The sequence below is a fragment of the Salvelinus fontinalis genome, chromosome 18 (genome assembly GCF_029448725.1).
Source record: "Salvelinus fontinalis isolate EN_2023a chromosome 18, ASM2944872v1, whole genome shotgun sequence".
Classification (NCBI taxonomy): Eukaryota; Metazoa; Chordata; class Actinopteri; order Salmoniformes; family Salmonidae; genus Salvelinus; species Salvelinus fontinalis.
In genome coordinates this window covers 55,042,453-55,061,781 of record NC_074682.1, presented here as the reverse complement: position 1 = coordinate 55,061,781, position 19,329 = coordinate 55,042,453, and the positions used below count along the sequence as shown (strand labels likewise).

Genomic DNA, 19,329 nt, shown 5'->3' with positions numbered 1-19,329 from the left:
ACTAAGGACCAGGGGAAGAGTTGACAACATAGTGTACAATAGAAAGTAGTTTACTAAGGACCAGGGGAAGAGTTAACAACATAGTGTACAATAGAAAGTAGTGCACTAAGGACCAGTGAAGAGTTGACAACATAGTGTACAATAGAAAGTAGTGCACTAAGGACCAGGGGAAGATTTGACAACATAGTGTACAATAGAAAGTAGTGCACTAAGGACCAGGGGAAGAGTTGACAACATAGTGTACAATAGAAAGTAGTGCACTAAGGACCAGGGGAAGAGTTAACAACATAGTGTACAATAGAAAGTAGTGCACTAAGGACCAGTGAAGAGTTGACAACATAGTGTACAATAGAAAGTAGTGCACTAAGGACCAGGGGAAGAGTTGACAGCATAGTGTACAATAGAAAGTAGTGCACTAAGGACCAGGGGAAGAGTTGACAACATAGTGTACAATAGAAAGTAGTGCACTAAGGACCAGTGAAGAGTTGACAACATAGTGTACAATAGAAAGTAGTGCACTAAGGACCAGGGGAAGAGTTGACAACATAGTGTACAATAGAAAGTAGTGCACTAAGGACCAGGGGAAGAGTTAACAACATAGTGTACAATAGAAAGTAGTGCACTAAGAACCAGTGAAGAGTTGACAACATAGTGTACAATAGAAAGTAGTGCACTAAGGACCAGGGGAAGAGTTAACAACATAGTGTACTAAGGACCAGGGGGAGAGTTGACAACATAGTGTACAATAGAAAGTAGTGCACTAAGGACCAGGGGAAGAGTTGACAACATAGTGTACAATAGAAAGTAGTGCACTAAGGACCAGGGGAAGAGTTGACAACATAGTGTACAATAGAAAGTAGTGCACTAAGGATGAGGGGAAGAGTTAACAACATAGTGTACGATAGAAAGTAGTGCACTAAGGACCAGGGGAAGAGTTGACAACATAGTGTACGATAGAAAGTAGTGCACTAAGGATGAGGGGAAGAGTTGCAGGGTAGAGGAGAAGATATGAATGTTCCTATTTGAAAGCTGGAAGGAAATGTGTATCTTGAGACTGGCTTGAACTACATGCCACCAGTGGTAGGTACCCGGCTTAGTTGCTATGCAGAGGGGAATCAAAACCTAACAAATGAGAATGGATGGAAGGACGGACGGAGGGAGGGAGGGACTCTGACTGGTACGAGCCACTCTGGATGAAATGATTTGGCTACATCTGACCAGAGAACTGAGAGACTCAAATCTTCAACCCAATTTTATCTTGGGTCCTTCATCCATCCTACTAATAGAAGTTTTCCGCTGCCACACTGCCAAGCCTAATTAGGTTTCAATGCGAGTCTTTGTGTGTTCGAATGGAGGGGTTTCAGGGAAACAGAGAGGGAAAGAGAAAAATAGAGTCCTGCTGCCTGGTTGCCATCGCTGGAGAGGAGGGGAGTAGAGCACCACCGGGAAAGTCTAGACAACAGGGATATCTTTCTCCATTTATCAGAGACAGGCTGATTTCACTGTAACAGATCGACTTGCCAGGACATTCAAGCGAACTGAACATCATTCTTTCCTTCTGTATCTTTACGAGTAGTTGAAAAGGAGATTCAGAAACAGTTTGTATCTAGGATTGTGGTGGGGCTGAAAACAACAAGAACCTCACAACAAAGTTAAATTGATTTGTATTCCTTGCAATCTAAAGAAGCACCGCAACAAATAAATATACTGAAGTACATTTTTTAAATGTATTTAACTACGCAAGTCAGTTAAGAAAAAAATATTATTTACAGCCTACCAGGGAACAGTGGGTTAACTGCCTTGTTCAGGAGCAGAATGACAGATTTTTACCTTGTCAGCTCGGGGATTCGATTAAGCAACCTTTCGGTTACTGGCCCAATGCTCTAACCACTAGGCCATCTGCCGCCCCTACATGTTCTCAGAATCATCTAGAGGTTTCTATAGAGCCTACATGTTCTCAGAATCATCTAGAGTTGTCTATAGAGCCTACATGTTCTCAGAATCATCTAGAGTTGTCTATAGAGCCTACATGTTCTCAGAATCATCTAGAGTTTTCTATAGAGCATACATGTTCTTAGAATCATCTAGAGTTTTCTATAGAGCCTACATGTTCTCAGAATCATCTAGAGTTTTCTATAGAGCCTACATGTTCTCAGAATCATCTAGAGGTTTCTATAGAGCCTACATGTTCTGAGAATCATCTAGAGTTTTCTATAGAGCCTACATGTTCTCAGAATCATCTAGAGTTTTCTATAGAGCATACATGTTCTTAGAATCATCTAGAGTTTTCTATAGAGCCTACATGTTCTCAGAATCATCTAGAGTTTTCTATAGAGCATACATGTTCTTAGAATCATCTAGAGTTTTCTATAGAGCCTACATGTTCTCAGAATCATCTAGAGTTTTCTATAGAGCCTACATGTTCTCTAGAGTTTTCTATAGTCTACATGTTCTTAGAACCATCTAGAGTTTTCTATAGAGCATACAGTTGAAGTCGGAAGTTTACATACACCTTAGCCAAATACATTTAAACTCAGTTTTTCACAATTCCTGACATTTAATTCTAGTACAAATTCCCTGTCTTAGGTCAGTTAGGATCACCACTTTATTTTAAGAATGTGAAATGTCAGAATAATAGTAGAGAGAAGGATTTATTTCAGCTTTTATTTCTTTCATCACATTCCCAGTGCGTCAGAAGTTTACAAAAGTTTACACTCAACTAGTATTTGGTAGCGTTGCCTTTAAATTGTTTAACTTGGGTTAAACGTTTCGGGTAGCCTTCCACAACCTTCCCACAATAAGTTGGTTGAAATTTGGCCTATTCCTACTGACAGAGCTGGTGTAACTGAGTCAGGTTTGTAGGCCTCCTTGCTCGCACACGCTTTTTCAGTTCTGCCCCCAAACATTCTATAGGAATGAGGTCAGGGCTTTGTGATGGCCACTCCAATACCTTGACTTTGTTGTCCTCAAGCCATTTTCCCACAACTTTGGAAGTATGCTTGGTGTCATTGTCCATTGGGAAGACCCATTTGCGACCAAGCTTTAACTTCCTGACTGATATCTTGAGATGTTGCTTCAATATATCCACATAATTTTCTTTCACCATGATGCCATCTATTTTGTGAAGTTTACCAGTCCCTCTTGCAGCAAAGCATGCCCAAAACATGATGCTGCCACCCCCGTGCATCACGGTTACGATGGTGTTCTTAGGCTTGCAAGCCTCTCCCTTTTTCCTCCAAACATAATGATGGTCATTATGGCCAAACCGTTCTATTTTTGTTTCATCAGACCAGAGGACATTTCTCCAAAAAGTACGATCTTTGTCCCCATGTGCAGTTGCAAACCGTAGTCTGGCTTTTTTATGGCGGTTTTGGAGCAGTGTCTTCTTCCTTGCTGAGCGGCCTTTCAGGTTATGTCGATATAGGACTCGTTTAACCTGTTTCCTCCAGCATCTGCACAAGGTCCTTTGCTGTTGTTCTGGGATTGATTTGAGACAGAACGCGTCTCCTTCCTGAGTGATACAGGACTCGTTTTACTGTGGATATAGATACTTTTGTACCGGTTTCCTCCAGCATCTTCTCAAGGTCCTTTGCTGTTGTTCTGGGATTGATTTGTACTTATAGCACCAAAGTACGTTCATCTCTAGGAGACAGAACGCGTCTCCTTCCTGAGCGGTATGACGGCTGTGTGGTCCCGTGGTGTTTATACTTGCGTACTATTGTTTGTACAGATGAACGTGGTACCTTCAGGCGTTTGCTCCCAAGGATGAACCAGACTTGTGGTCTACAATTTTTTTTCTGAGGTCTTGGCTGATTTATTTAGATTTTCCCATGATGTCAAGCAAAGAGGCAGTGAGATTGAAGGTAGGCCTTGAAATCCTATCAGAAGCTTCGAAAGCCATGACATTATTTTCTCGAATTTTCCAAGCTGTTTAAAGGCACAGTCAACTTAGTGTATGTAAACTTCTGACCCACTGGAATTGTGATACAGTGAATTATAAGTGAAATAATCTGTCTGTAAACAATTGTTGGAAAAATGACTTGTCATGCACAAAGTAGATGTCCTAACCGACTTGCCAAAACTATTGTTTGTTAATTGTGGAGTAGTTGAAAAATACGTTTTAATGACTTCAACCTAAGAGTATGTAAACTTCCGAATTCAACTGTACATGTTCCTCAGAATCATCTAAATGAAATCAAATTTCATTGGTCACATTCACGTGATTAACAGATGCTATTGCGGGTGTAGCGAAATGCTTGTGCTTCTAGTTCCGACAGTGCAGTAATATCTAACAAGTAATATCTAACAAATTACACAACATATACCCTATACACACACATCTAAGTAGGAATGAGTTAAGACTATATACATATGGACGAGCGATGTCAGAGAGTAACGCACTAAGATAGAGTAGAATAGCATAGAAAACAGTATATACATATCGGATGAGTAATGCAAGATAAGTAAACATTATTAAAGTAACTAGTATTCCATTCCTTAAAGTGGCCAGTGATTTCTAGTCTATGCCTATAGGCAGCAGCCTCTAATGTGCTAGTGATGGCTGTTTAACAGTCTGATGGCCTTGAGATAGAAGTTGTTTTTCAGTCTCTCAGTCCCAGCTTTGATGTACCTGTACTGACCTCGCCTTCTGGATGATAGCGGGGTGAACAGGCAGTGGATTAGGTGGTTGATGTCCTTGATGATCTTTTTGGCATTCCTGTGACATTGGGTGCTGTAGGTGTCCTGGAGGGTGGGTAGTTTGCCCCCGGTAATGCATTGGGCAGACCGCACCACCCTCTGGAGAGCCTTGCGGTTGTGGGCGGAGCAGTTGCCATACCAGTCGGTGATACAGTCCAAAAGGATGCTTTCTGTAAAACATGTGAGGGTTTTAGGTGACAAGCCAAATTTCTTTAGCCTCCTGAGGTTGAAGAGGCTCTGTTGCGTCTTCTTCACCACACTGTCTGTGTGGGTGGTCCATTTCAGTTTGTCAATGATGTGTCAATGAGGAACTTGAATCTTTCCACCTTCTCCACTGCGGTACCGTCGATGTAGATAGGTGGGTGCACACTCTGCTGTTTCCTGTCCACGATCATCTTTGTTTTTGACGTTGAGTGAGAGGTTGTTTTCCAGGCACCACACTACCAGAACCCTCACCTCCTCCCTGTAGGCTGTCTAGTCATCGTTGGTAATCATGTTATGTCGTCTGCAAACTTGATGATTGAGTTGGAGGCGTGCTTGTCTACGCAGTCATGGGTGAACAGGGAGTACAGGAGGGGGCTGAGCACGCACCCTTGTGGGGCCCCAGTGTTGAGGATCAGCAGAGTGGAGGTGATGTTCCTAGAGACTTCTATAGAGCCTATATGTTCTTAGAATCATCTAGACTTCTATAGAGCCTACATGCTCTTAGAATCATCTAGACTTCTATAGAGCCTACATGTTCTAGAATCATCTAGACTTCTATGGAGTCTACATGTTCTAGAATCATCTAGACTTCTATAGAGCCTACATGCTCTTAGAATCCTCTAGACTTCTATAGGGCCTACATGCTCTTAGAATCATCTAGACTTCTATAGAGCCTACATGTTCTAGAATCATATAGACTTCTATAGAGCCTACATGTTCTAGAATCATCTAGACTTCTATAGAGCCTACATGTTCTAGAATCATCTAGACTTCTATAGAGCCTACATGTTCTAGAATCAGCTAGACTTCCATAGAGCCTACATGTTCTAGAATCATCTAGACGTCTATAGAGCCTACATGTTCTAGAATCATCTAGACGTCTATAGAGCCTACATGTTCTAGAATCAGCTAGACTTCTATAGAGCCTACATGTTATAGAATCATCTAGACTTCTATAGAGTCTACATGTTCTAGAATCATCTAGACGTCTATAGAGCCTACATGTTCTAGAATCATCTAGACTTCCATAGAGCCTACATGTTCTAGAATCATCTAGACGTCTATAGAGCCTACATGTTCTAGAATCAGCTAGACTTCTATAGAGCCTACATGTTCTATAATCATCTAGACTTCTATAGAGCCTACATGTTCTAGAATCAGCTAGACTTCTATAGAGCCTACATGTTCTAGAATCATCTAGACCTCTATAGAGTCTACATGCTCTTAGAATCAGATCAAATTGTATGACCAATTTATGTAGAAATCCAGGTAATTCCAAAGGGTTCACCTACTTGCCACTGTACTACCATACCCGTCCAAAGGCACTTAAATATTTTGTCTTGCACATTCACCATATGAATGGCACACATACACAATCCATATCTGAACTGTCTCATGGATTAAAAATCCTTCTTTAACCTGTCTCCTCCCCTTCATCTACACTGAGGGATCATAGCTTTCACCTGGATTCACCTGGTCAGTCATGGAAAGAGCAGGTGTCCTTAATGTTTTGTACACTCAGTGTAGATATGACATGTTTAAATCAAATACTTGTGTTCATCACACGTAAGCCAGCAAGAATGTGTACACACACACACTCTATCATGGATCTGTGATTTGACACCCTAAAAACAATTAGACAACCATTAGACCAACCATAACCTAGATCTGACATCTGCTTGACGTGAGAAATAATGACTTTCTAGAGTAGATATTGTGGAGGAAATGAACGGCTGTACCCCGCCCTGTGTGTGTCTCTTCTAAAAGTGCTTAGTGTTAACATTCTTTTAGCCCAGCTGTCAGGGTCCATTTTCCCATATGCACAAAGGGCTCAAGGTTTGGTGTTTGGTACTAGGGCCATGCGTTTGACAGGGCAGAAAGGATCCTGTGGACTACACCCACAGCCTGGGAGACTCAGATAGCTATCATGGGACTAGGCAGCACAATGCTGGAATAAGTGCTGGGTTCATGCATTTCAAACAGTTGGCATGTTTCACAATCAGCCCTCGACCGGTTTGGACCAGTTCCTGTGGGGTGGCCACCCTGGGACCAGTGTCTGTGGGGGTGGCTGTGGCCCTCGTGGAAAGACATGGACAGATAAATAGTTACCTAGTTAGTTCCTACAAGCTATGTCCTTACTACAGGAATGTTTCTCACGTGTTCAAAATGGGTAAAAATGCCATAGAATTACATTTTAGAAATGAACAGGCCCCTCCACCACCACCACCCACACCCACACCCACACCCACACCCCCACACACACACACACACACACACACCTTAGTGTTGCTGGTGTAGTCCGTCTTCAACGGGACCTTCATCTGGAACACCCGGCCCACCACAGCAGACGAGTCGGGGAATCCTGACACTCCTCCTGCTCCTACTTCAGCCTGATAGACTGCAGCCGCCACCGCTGCCTCCACCTCCTGGAAGTCTGACAGTATGGACGAGTGCATAGAGGCCTCCAGCTCCCCGGGTCCATCCAGCAGCATGTCCCCCATTACCACCACCTGTCCCTGGACCATGGCTACCAGGAGAGCCAGTAGTAGTACCACACTGGTTCTCCTCCCCAGACCAGGCATCGCCGCTCCAGCCTCCTCCGCCGGTCGACATTCTCCTCTCTGTTTATTGCACATTCTGTGTCTTTTGTTAACTCTCTCTCTCTCTCACAAAGGAAGAAACCCACTGGAGAGGACAAGCATGCACCCCCAACCCCACACCGATGGACAAAGCTGATCCTCCCTGAGCCCACCTCCGCTTTTCTTTTCAATAAGGGCTCTTTCTCTCTCCGAGAGTCCCCTCTCCTTTTGTTTAGTGTTTTTCTCCTTTTCTTTTCTCCTGTTTCCCCTGTTCTTCTGTCAGAGCCACTTCAGTGGTTTGTAGATCCCATTGTCAGGTCAGCCTTTGAGACCTGTAGGAAGAGAAGAAACATGGATTCACTAGGACATGCTTTAAATACCAGCATACTTAAAACTGATAGACTGTTCAATATTTACAATCATCAACTTAAAACTGTCGTAATTGTCTCTCTCTCAGGTTAGGTTAACTCTCTTTAGTCTACACAAATCTCAATGTCAATAACATTCCAGGCAACGATGTGCAAGCTTCTGTATCGTCAGGTCACAGGTGTGTAACAACATAATCATATTAACATTCAAACGGAAAGAAACAACTTTCAACTCAAGGAGGAGGGGAAGAGGGGAGGAGAGGAGGAGAAGAGGGGAGGAGAGGAGGAGAAGAGGGGAGGAGAGGAGGAGAAGAGGGGAGGAGGGAAAGAGGGGAGGAGAGGAGGAGAAGAGGGGAGGAGAGGAGGAGAAGAGGGGAGGAGAGGCGGGGAAGAGGGGAGGAGAGGAGGAGAAGAGGGGATGACACAAAAAAGCATTTCACTCTGTCTCTCTCTGTCTCGCTCTCCCCCTCTCTATCTATCTATCTATCTATCTATCTATCTATCTATCTATCTATCTCACACTCTTTTTCCTCACCATCTCTCTCTCTCCCCCTTTCTCTCTTTGAATTCCCCAAACCATAACTGCCAGAACAGCCCTATCATCCACTCTGCAGGGAGCAGCCACTCCAAAGGCAGCAAGGCCCGGGCCCCTGCCTCCTGCCGACTGACTAGTGACACGGGGTCAGGCCACAATACTAGCCCAGCTGAACTGGAGCCTTTCTTGGGAGTGCTGAGATGAATGCACGCATCCTCCATTGTCTGGGGCCTGGCTGGGAAGCTGAACTCACAGTTGTTATTCATGCAGGTCTTTTCATGGCAGAAGAGAGACAGAGCTACAGAGAGGAAGAGCTACAGAGCTACAGAGAGGAAGAGAGGCGGTGTAAAGAAGGCTAGAGGGTGTGTGCGTCTGTGTGTAGGGGAGGGGGGGCAGCGCCACATCTGTATATAATACAGTTACTGATTTCCAGAGAGAGAGAGAGAGAGAGAGAGAGAGAGAGAGAGAGAGAGAGAGAGAGAGAGAGAGAGAGAGAGAGAGAGAGAGAGAGAGAGAGAGAGAGAGAGAGAGAGAGAGAGAGAGAACGAGAGAGAGAGAACGAGAGAGAGAGAACGAGAGAGAGAGAACGAGAGAGAGAGAGAGAGAGAGAGAGAGAAAACACCTGGAGAAGAGTCCCCTAAGCAAGCTGGTCCTGGAGCTCTGTTCACGAACACAAACAGACCCCACAGAGCTCCAGGACAGTGACACAATTAGACCCAACCAAATCATGAGAAAACAAAAAGATAATTACTTGACACATTGAAAAGAATTAACAAAAAAACAGAGCAAACTAGAATGTTATTTGGCCCTAAACAGAGAGTACACAGTCAATCAATCAAGTTTATTTTATATAGCCCTTCGTACATCAGCTAATGTCTCGAAGTGCTGTACAGAGACCCAGCCTAAAACCCCAAACAGCTAGAATGCAGGTGTAGAAGCACGGTGGCTAGGAAAAACACAGTGGCAGAATACCTGACCACTGTGACTGACCCAAACTTAAGGAAAGTTTTGACAATGTACAGACTCAGTGAGCATAGCCTTGCTATTGAGAAAGGCCACCGTAGGCAGACTTGGCTCTCAAGAGAAGACAGGCTACGTCGACACCGTCCACAAAATGAGGTGGAATCTGAGCTGACCATATTAGTATAGTATGACCATATTAGAGACACATATTTCCCCCAGATTACACAGAGAATTTGAAAACAAATCAAACATTGATAAACTCCCATAGCTGTTAGGCGAAATAACGCAGTGTGCAAATCACAGCAGCAAGAGTTGTGACGTGTTTCCACAAGAAAAGGGAAACCAGTGAAGAACAAACACCATTGTAAATACAACCCATATGTATGTTTATTGATTTTCCTTTCCATACACTACAAGACCAAGTGTATGTGGACACTTGCTCGTATAACATCTCATTCCAAAATCATGGGCATTATTATGGGGCTTTCCACTAGATGTTGGAGCATTGGTGCGGGGACTTGCTTCCATTCAGCCACAAGAACATTAACGAGGTAGAGCACTGATGTTGGAAGATTAGGCCTGGGTCACAGTCGGCATTTCAATTCATCCCAAAGGTGTTCGATGGAGTTGAGCTCAGGGCTCTGTGCAGGCCAGTCAAGTTCTTCCACACTGATTTCGACAAACCATTTCTATATAGACCTCGCTTTGTGCTCGGGGGCATTGTCATGTTGAAACAGGAAAGGGCCTTCCCCAAACTGTTGCCACAAAGTTGGAAGCACATAATTGTCTTGAATGTTATTGTATGCTGTAGCGTTAAGATTTCCCTTCACTGAAACTAAGGGGCCCGAACCACTAAAAACAACCCCAGACCATTATTCCTCCTCCACCAAACTTTACAGTTGGCACTATGCATTGGGGCAGGTGGTGTTCTCATGGCATCCACCAAACCCAGATTCGTCCGTCGGACTTCCAGATGGTGAAGCATGATTGATCACTCAAGAGAACACGTTTCCACTGCTCCAGAGTCTTGGCATTGCGCATGGTGATCTTAGGCTTGTGTGCAGCTGATCGGCCATGAAAACCCATTTCATGAAGCACTCGACGAACAGTTCTGGTGCTCACTTTACTTCCAGAGGCAGTTTGGAACTCAGAAGTGAGTGTTGCAACCAGGGACGGACTATTTTACGCGCTTCAGCACTTGGTGGTCCCATTCGGTGAGCTTGTGTGGCCTACCACTTCGTGGCTGAGCCGTTATTGCTCCTCAACGTTTCCACTTCACAATAACAGCACTTACTGTTGACCGGGGAAACTAGCAGGGCAGAAATTTGACAAAGAGGAAGGGAGAGGGGAGGGTGGGAGAGGGGTAGAATGGGAGGGAGAGGGGAGGGTGGTAGAAAAGGCAAGGAGGGAGGGAGGGAGGAAGGGAGAGGGGTGGACAGGATGGGAGCGGGGTTGGTTGGGAGGGAGGGAGGGAGGGAGGGAGGGTGGGGAGGGAGGGAGGGAAAGGAGAAAAAAGGTGGAGAGGAGATAGAGGGAACAATAGGAGAGGAGAAAGGAGAAAGGTTAGAGAGAGGGACAGATGCTCTAGGAGGTAGATCACTCCCCAGAGGAGAGGAGAAAGGAGAGAGGTTAGAGAGAGGGACATATGCTCTAGGAGGTAGATCACTCCCCAGAGGAGAGGAGAAAGGAGAGAGGTTAGAGAGAGGGACATGCTCTAGGAGGTAGATCACTCCCCAGAGGAGAGGAGAAAGGAGAGAGGAGAGAGAGAGGGACATGCTCTAGGAGGTAGATCACTCCCCAGAGGAGAGGAGAAAGGAGAGAGGTTAGAGAGAGGGACATGCTCTAGGAGGTAGATCACTCCCCAGAGGAGAGGAGAAAGGAGAGAGAGAGGGACATGCTCTAGGAGGTAGATCACTCCCCAGAGGAGAGGAGAAAGGAGAGAGGTTAGAGAGAGGGACAGATGCTCTAGGAGGTAGATCACTCCCCAGAGGAGAGGAGAAAGGAGAGAGGTTAGAGGTTAAACCTAACTGGAGACCTTTCTAAACAACACTAGAGTACCCTGGTGTTTCATCAGCACTGTTTACCAGTTCACTGCATGTAGCCACGTTTTCTAAGCTAATCAACGGACTGCAAATATTACATTTTACATCAGGTCAAAAACAGTGCAGACCTCAAGAAAATACCAGCAGAATTTTATTTTTATTTTAGGTAGAAAGTGATAAATACTACTAATGAATAATAATACCTTTTATCAAAGAAAACAACCAAAAATAAGTAGCCTTTTCTGTCGCTGAAAAATACAAGATGGCTGCAGTGAAAACGTTTGCCCCCACCCACCCATTATTGAGGTGGAACCTAGGCCTTGAAGTTGGAACTATACAGCATTCCACATTCAGAATCCCCTGGCTGACCCGTATCACCTGTCATTGTTGACTGACAAGCAGGCTACGGTGGTCATTAAGGTACAAACGCTTTCTCCTCATTCAGAAAGTCCATCCCAAATCACACACTACTCCCGATATAGTGCACTACTTTTGACAAGGGCCCTATAGGGAAGTAGGGCTCTGGTTAGAAGTAGTGCACTATATAGTGAGCCATTTGGGACCCATCCCAGAACGCTTCTCCTCTCCGGTAGACTGGCCGATAGATAAAGACTTCCTTTCAGCACTCGGAGAAGTGAGGAGGGCTATTCAGAGGGTAAAAGGTCCGTCCTCACATCGCTGCACTCCTCTCTTGTTCAGCCGACCCGCCACCGAGACACCCCTGAGACCGTGTCGTCTAAGATCGGCAAGAAAAGACCCAGTCAGTCCCTCAGAGAAGCATCGATGATCACCCTCCTCCCCAAAACGTTCAAAATGTTTCAAAGGCTGCATCTGAAATTGCAACCTCATTCCCTTTGGGTGGCAGGTAGCCTAGTGGTTAGAGTGTAGAGGTGGCAGGGTAGCCTAGTGGTTAGAGTGTGGAGGTGGCAGGGTAGCCTAGTGGTTAGAGTGTAGAGGCGGCAGGTAGCCTAGTGGTTAGAGTGTAGAGGTGGCAGGGTAGCCTAGTGGTTAGAGTGTAGAGGTGGCAGGGTAGCCTAGTGGTTAGAGTGTGGAGGTGGCAGGGTAGCCTAGTGGTTAGAGTGTAGAGGCGGCAGGTAGCCTAGTGGTTAGAGTGTAGAGGTGGCAGGTAGTCTAGTGGTTAGAGTGTGGAGGCGGCAGGTAGCCTAGTGGTTAGAGTGTAGAGGCGGCAGGTAGCCTAGTGGGTAGAGTGTGGAGGCTGCAGGTAGCCTAGTGGTTAGAGTGTAGAGGCGGAAGGTAGGCTTGTGGTTAGAGTGTAGAGGCGGCAGGTAGCCTAGTGGTTAGAGTGTAGAGGCGGCAGGTAGCCTAGTGGTTAGAGTGTAGAGGCGGCAGGTAGCCTAGTGGTTAGAGTGTAGAGGCGGCAGGTAGCCTAGTGGTTAGAGTGTAGAGGCGGCAGGTAGCCTAGTGGTTAGAGTGTAGAGGCGGCAGGTAGCCTAGTGGTTAGAGTGTAGAGGCGGTAGGTAGCCTAGTGGTTAGAGTGTAGAGGCGGCATGTAGCCTTGTGGTTAGAGTGTAGAGGCGGCAGGTAGCCTAGTGGTTAGAGTGTAGAGGCGGCAGGTAGCCTAGTGGTTAGAGTGTAGAGGCGGCAGGTAGCCTAGTGGTTAGAGTGTAGAGGCGGCAGGTAGCCTAGTGGTTAGAGTGTAGAGGCGGAAGGTAGCCTAGTCGGTAGAGTGTAGAGTGGACTGTAATGCATTGGTCATCATGTCTATGACCCGTGATTGAAAAGGCTTCCTGCTTCAGTTAAGTTTGTTAATTTCAATTTGTTCATCAGGGCTAATCTTCCTGCCATCCTATGTATGGGTTTCCGCTCCATACAGAGATCCTAGAGGGTTAGCAACAGTGTTACCCCAACATGATCACCATATAGAGATCCTAGAGGGTTAGCAACAATGTTACCCCAACATGATCATCATATAGAGATCCTAGAGGGTGAGCAACAGTGTTACCCCAACATGATCATCATATAGAGATCCTAGAGGGTTAGCAACAATGTTACCCCAACATGATCACCATATAGAGATCCTTGGTCCAGCTTATATAACAGTATGAACACAGCCTTGGTCCAACTTATATACCAGTATGAACACAGTCTTGGTCCAGACTATATAACAGTATGAACACAGCCTTGGTCCAGCTTATATAACAGTATGAACACAGCCTTGGTCCAGCTTATATAACAGTATGAACACAGCCTTGGTCCAGCTTATATAACAGTATGAACACAGCCTTGGTCCAACTTATATAACAGTATGAACACAGCCTTGGTCCAGCCTATATAACAGTATGAACACAGCCTTGGTCCAGCTTATATAACAGTATGAACACAGCCTTGGTCCAGCTTATATAACAGTATTAACACAGCCTTGGTCCAGCCTATATAGCAGTATGAACACAGCCTTGGTCCAGCCTATATAGCAGTATGAACACAGCCTTGGTCCAGCTTATATAACAGTATGAACACAGCCTTGGTCCAGCTTATATAACAGTATTAACACAGCCTTGGTCCAGCCTATATAGCAGTATGAACACAGCCTTGGTCCAGCTTATATAACAGTATGAACACAGCCTTGGTCCAGACTATATAACAGTATGAACACAGCCTTGGTCCAACTTATATAACAGTATGAACACAGCCTTGGTCCAGCCTATATAACAGTATGAACACAGCCTTGGTCCAGCTTATATAACAGTATGAACACAGCCTTGGTCCAGCTTATATAACAGTATGAACACAGCCTTGGTCCAGCCTATATAGCAGTATGAACACAGCCTTGGTCCAGCTTATATAACAGTATGAACACAGCCTTGGTCCAGCCAATATAACAGTGTGAACACAGCCTTGGTCCAGCTTATATAACAGTATGAACACAGCCTTGGTCCAGCCTATATAACAGTATGAACACAGCCTTGGTCCAGCTTATATAACAGTATGAACACAGCCTTGGTCCAGCCTATATAACAGTATGAACACAGCCTTGGTCCAGCTTATATAACAGTATGAACACAGCCTTGGTCCAGCCTATATACCAGTATAAACACAGCCTTGGTCCAGCTTATATAACAGTATGAACACAGCCTTGGTCCAGCTTATATAACAGTATGAACACAGCCTTGGTCCAGCTTATATAACAGTATGAACACAGCCTTGGTCCAGCCTATATAACAGTATGAACACAGCCTTGGTCCAGCTTATATAACAGTATGAACACAGCCTTGGTCCAGCTTATATAACAGTATGAACACAGCCTTGGTCCAGCTTATATAACAGTATGAACACAGCCTTGGTCCAGCTTATATAACAGTGTAATAAGGAGGTAACAAAATAAAACACAGTCTTCGGAGGAATTGATGAGATTAAAGTACTGTAACTCCTATTCTAAATTCCTTTTTTTCAGGCTACTTCAGACTTCACGTCTCCTCTATCATAGATTAACACCCATCTTCATTGCTTGAATGAATTTGTGTGTAAAACCAATAAAACAGGACAGAGCCAAGCTGTCCTCAGTTGGTGGCGTAATGCAGTATTTCCATGCAGAGCTGCTGCAGACCGAAAACTGAATGTAGACCAGTGAACAACAGAACCCTTAAAGGGACAGTTTCATCCTAAAACCAAAGTTTGTCAGATCATTTTCAGACTTCAATAGTGACAAATGTTTTAGTTATGGTCTGAGTGCCCACATTCCACGCCACCTGTGGTGCTGATCCACCCAGCTGTGTTCTGGATCCTCTATCCAACTATCAGCCTACTTCCCATAACACTAACCAAACGGTTACTGTGAATGGTATGAAGTCTTGGGGAGGGGGGGGGGGCATACGGTCTGAGGTAATATATTAGAAACCTGACATCAACAGACTCCATCTCTATCATTAAACCTGACATCAACAGACTCCATCTCTATCATTAAACCTGACATCAACAGACTCCATCTCTATCATTAAACCTGACATCAACAGACTCCATCTCTATCATTAAACCTGACATCAACAGACTCCATCTCTATCATTAAACCTGACATCAACAGACTCCATCTCTATCATTAAACCTGACATCAACAGACTCCATCTCTATCATTAAACCTGACATCAACAGACTCCATCTCTATCATTAAACCTGACATCAACAGACTCCATCTCTATCATTAAACCTGACATCAACAGACTCCATCTCTATCATTAAACCTGACATGACTTCTCTACACAGTCTAGGCTGTTTCTATGGATATCAGGCTGGTAGTCTGGACCCCTAGTGGTCCCAGGGGAGGAGATGACACCACAGGAACATTTTGGAAAGACACCCCGTGACCCATCCACCATGGGATGTCATAAACTACCCAGGGTTATCTGTTTATGTAGCTACCATGCTAATCTAAGCAGATTTACTGACAGTCTGACTAGAGAATATCTGAGAGGGTTATCTGTTTATGTAGCTACCATGCTAATCTAAGCAGATTTACAGACAGTCTGACTGGACAATATCTGACTGCAGCTATCATACCATTGGTGGAATTGGAATTGGAGGAAGGGAGGCAGACTAGGGAGAGAAGAGAGGAGCCAGAGGATAGGGACTGGAAGGAAGGGAGGCAGACTAGGGAGAGAAGAGAGGAGCCAGAGGATAGGGACTGGGAGGAAGGGAGGCAGACTAGGGAGAGAAGAGAGGAGCCAGAGGATAGGGACTGGGAGGAAGGGAGGCAGACTAGGGAGAGAAGAGAGGAGCCAGAGGATAGGGACTGGAAGGAAGGGAGGCAGACTAGGGAGAGAAGAGAGGAGCCAGAGGATAGGGACTGGGAGGAAGGGAGGCAGACTAGGGAGAGAAGAGAGGAGCCAGAGGATAGGGACTGGAAGGAAGGGAGGCAGACTAGGGAGAGAAGAGAGGAGCCAAAGGATAGGGACTGGAAGGAAGGGAGGCAGACTAGGGAGAGAAGAGAGGAGCCAGAGGATAGGGACTGGGAGGAAGGGAGGCAGACTAGGGAGAGAAGAGAGGAGCCAGAGGATAGGGACTGGAAGGAAGGGAGGCAGACTAGGGAGAGAAGAGAGGAGCCAGAGGATAGGGACTGGAAGGAAGGGAGGCAGACTAGGGAGAGAAGAGAGGAGCCAGAGGATAGGGACTGGGAGGAAGGGAGGCAGACTAGGGAGAGAAGAGAGGAGCCAGAGGATAGGGACTGGGAGGAAGGGAGGCAGACTAGGGAGAGAAGAGAGGAGCCAGAGGATAGGGACTGGAAGGAAGGGAGGCAGACTAGGGAGAGAAGAGAGGAGCCAGAGGATAGGGACTGGGAGGAAGGGAGGCAGACTAGGGAGAGAAGAGAGGAGCCAGAGGATAGGGACTGGAAGGAAGGGAGGCAGACTAGGGAGAGAAGAGAGGAGCCAGAGGATAGGGACTGGAAGGAAGGGAGGCAGACTAGGGAGAGAAGAGAGGAGCCAGAGGATAGGGACTGGGAGGAAGGGAGGCAGACTAGGGAGAGAAGAGAGGAGCCAGAGGATAGGGACTGGGAGGAAGGGAGGCAGACTAGGGAGAGAAGAGAGGAGCCAGAGGATAGGGACTGGGAGGAAGGGAGGCAGACTAGGGAGAGAAGAGAGGAGCCAGAGGATAGGGACTGGGAGGAAGGGAGGCAGACTAGGGAGAGAAGAGAGGAGCCAGAGGATAGGGACTGGGAGGAAGGGAGGCTGACTAAAACAGGACCACAGAGAGAGAATGTGGAAGACTGGGAGGGCTATGCAGACTGGCGACAAGGCCAGGGAAGCGTCACGCCACAGAAACACTCAGACCATCTCCTCAAGGGAGATTAACCAAAATGTAGGGTTAGTTTCCCAGATCCCGATTGAGGCTACTCCTAGACTAAAAAGCATGCTCAATGGAGAGTCTCCATCTAAAATAGATTTGAGTACAGAACTAGGCCTAAACTGAATCTGTGGCAGGGAAATCAGCTCTAAACTCCACAGGACAACTGACATGGTTTTAGAACACAACAAACAAGGACGGCTAAATCATCCTTCTAGTTCTACGGAGCATACCGTAGGAGGAGAGCATCCTAGTTCTACGGAGCATACTGTAGGAGGAGAGCATCCTTCTAGTTCTATGGAGCATACTGTAGGAGGAGAGCATCCATCTAGTTCTACGGAGCATACTGTAGGAGGAGAGCATCCATCTAGTTCTATGAAGCATACTGTAGGAGGAGAGCATCCATCTAGTTCTATGGAGCATACTGTAGGAGGAGAGCATCCTTCTAGTTCTACGGAGCATACTGTAGGAGGAGAGCATCCATCTAGTTCTATGAAGCATACTGTAGGAGGAGAGCATCCATCTAGTTCTATGGAGCATACTGTAGGAGGAGAGCATCCTTCTAGTTCTACGGAGCATACTGTAGGAGGAGAGCATCCTTCTAGTTCTATGGAGCATACTGTAGGAGGAGAGCATCCTTCTAGTTCTATGGAGCATACTGTAGGAGGAGAGCATCCTAGTTCTACGGAGCATACTGTAGGAGGAGAGCATCCTTCTAGTTCTACGGAGCATATTGTAGGAGGAGAGCATCCTTCTAGTTCTACGGAGCATACAGTAGGAGGAAAGCATCCTAGTTCTACGGAGCATACTGTAGGAGGAGAGCATCCTTCTAGTTCTACGGAGCATACTGTAGGAGGAGAGCATCCTTCTAGTTCTACAGAGCATACTGTAGGAGGAGAGCATCCTTCTAGTTCTACATAGCATACTGTAGGAGGAGAGCATCCTTCTAGTTCTATGAAGCATACTGTAGGAGGAGAGCATCCTTCTAGTTCTACGTAGGATACTGTAGGAGGAGAGCATCCTAGTTCTACGGAGCATACTGTAGGAGGAGAGCATCCTAGTCCTATGGAGCATACTGTAGGAGGAGAGCATCCTAGTTCTACGGAGCATACTGTAGGAGGACAGCATCCTTCTAGTTCTATGGAGCATACTGTAGGAAGAGAGAATCCTTCTAGTTCTATGGAGCATACTGTAGGAGGAGAGCATCCTAGTCCTATGGAGCATACTGTAGGAGGAGAGCATCCTAGTTCTACGGAGCATACTGTAGGAGGAGAGCATCCTTCTAGTTATATGAAGCATACTGTAGGAGGAGAGCATCCTTCTAGTTCTACGGAGCATACTGTAGGAGGAGAGCATCCTTCTAGTTCTACGGAGCATACTGTACTAGGAGAGCATCATCCTAGTTCTACGGAGCAAACTGTAGGAGGAGAGCATCCTTCTAGTTCTAAGGAGCATACAGTAGGAGAAGAGCATCCTAGTCCTACGGAGCATACTGTAGGAGGAGAGCATCCTAGTCCTATGGAGCATACTGTAGGAGGAGAGCATCCTAGTCCTATGGAGCATACTGTAGGAGGAGAGCATCCTAGTTCTACGGAGCATACTGTAGGAGGAGAGCATCCTTCTAGTTCTATGGAGCATACTGTAGGAAGAGAGCATCCATCTAGATCTATGGAGCATACTGTAGGAGGAGAGCATCCTAGTTCTACGGAGCATACTGTAGGAGGAGAGCATCCTTCTAGTTCTATGGAGCATACTGTAGGAAGAGAGCATCCTTCTAGTTCTATGGAGCATACTGTAGGAGGAGAGCATCCTAGTTCTACGGAGCATACTGTAGGAGGAGAGCATCCTTCTAGTTCTATGGAGCATACTGTAGGAGGAGAGCATCCTAGTCCTATGGAGCATACTGTAGGAGGAGACCATCCTAGTTCTACGGAGCATACTGTAGGAAGAGAGCATCCTTCTAGTTCTATGGAGCATACTGTAGGAGGAGAGCATCCTAGTCCTATGGAGCATACTGTAGGAGGAGAGCATCCTAGTTCTACGGAGCACACTGTAGGAGGAGAGCATCCTTCTAGTTCTATGAAGCATACTGTAGGAGGAGAGCATCCATCTAGTTCTACGGAGCATACTGTAGGAGAAGAGCATCC

General features: G+C 45.9%; 1 protein-coding gene across 2 annotated transcripts in view; it reads right to left on the bottom strand.

Annotated features, from left to right (window-relative positions):
• dag1 (dystroglycan 1) overlaps nucleotides 1–19,329 on the bottom strand; it is a 93,717-nt gene that overhangs the window by 16,057 nt on the left and 58,331 nt on the right. For both annotated transcript variants that reach the window (XM_055869879.1, XM_055869880.1), the window contains exon 2: nucleotides 7,182–7,813. In XM_055869879.1, coding sequence (XP_055725854.1) covers nucleotides 7,182–7,538 — 357 coding nt within the window. In that variant the 5' untranslated portion in view covers nucleotides 7,539–7,813. The remainder of the gene's footprint in view (nucleotides 1–7,181; nucleotides 7,814–19,329) is intronic.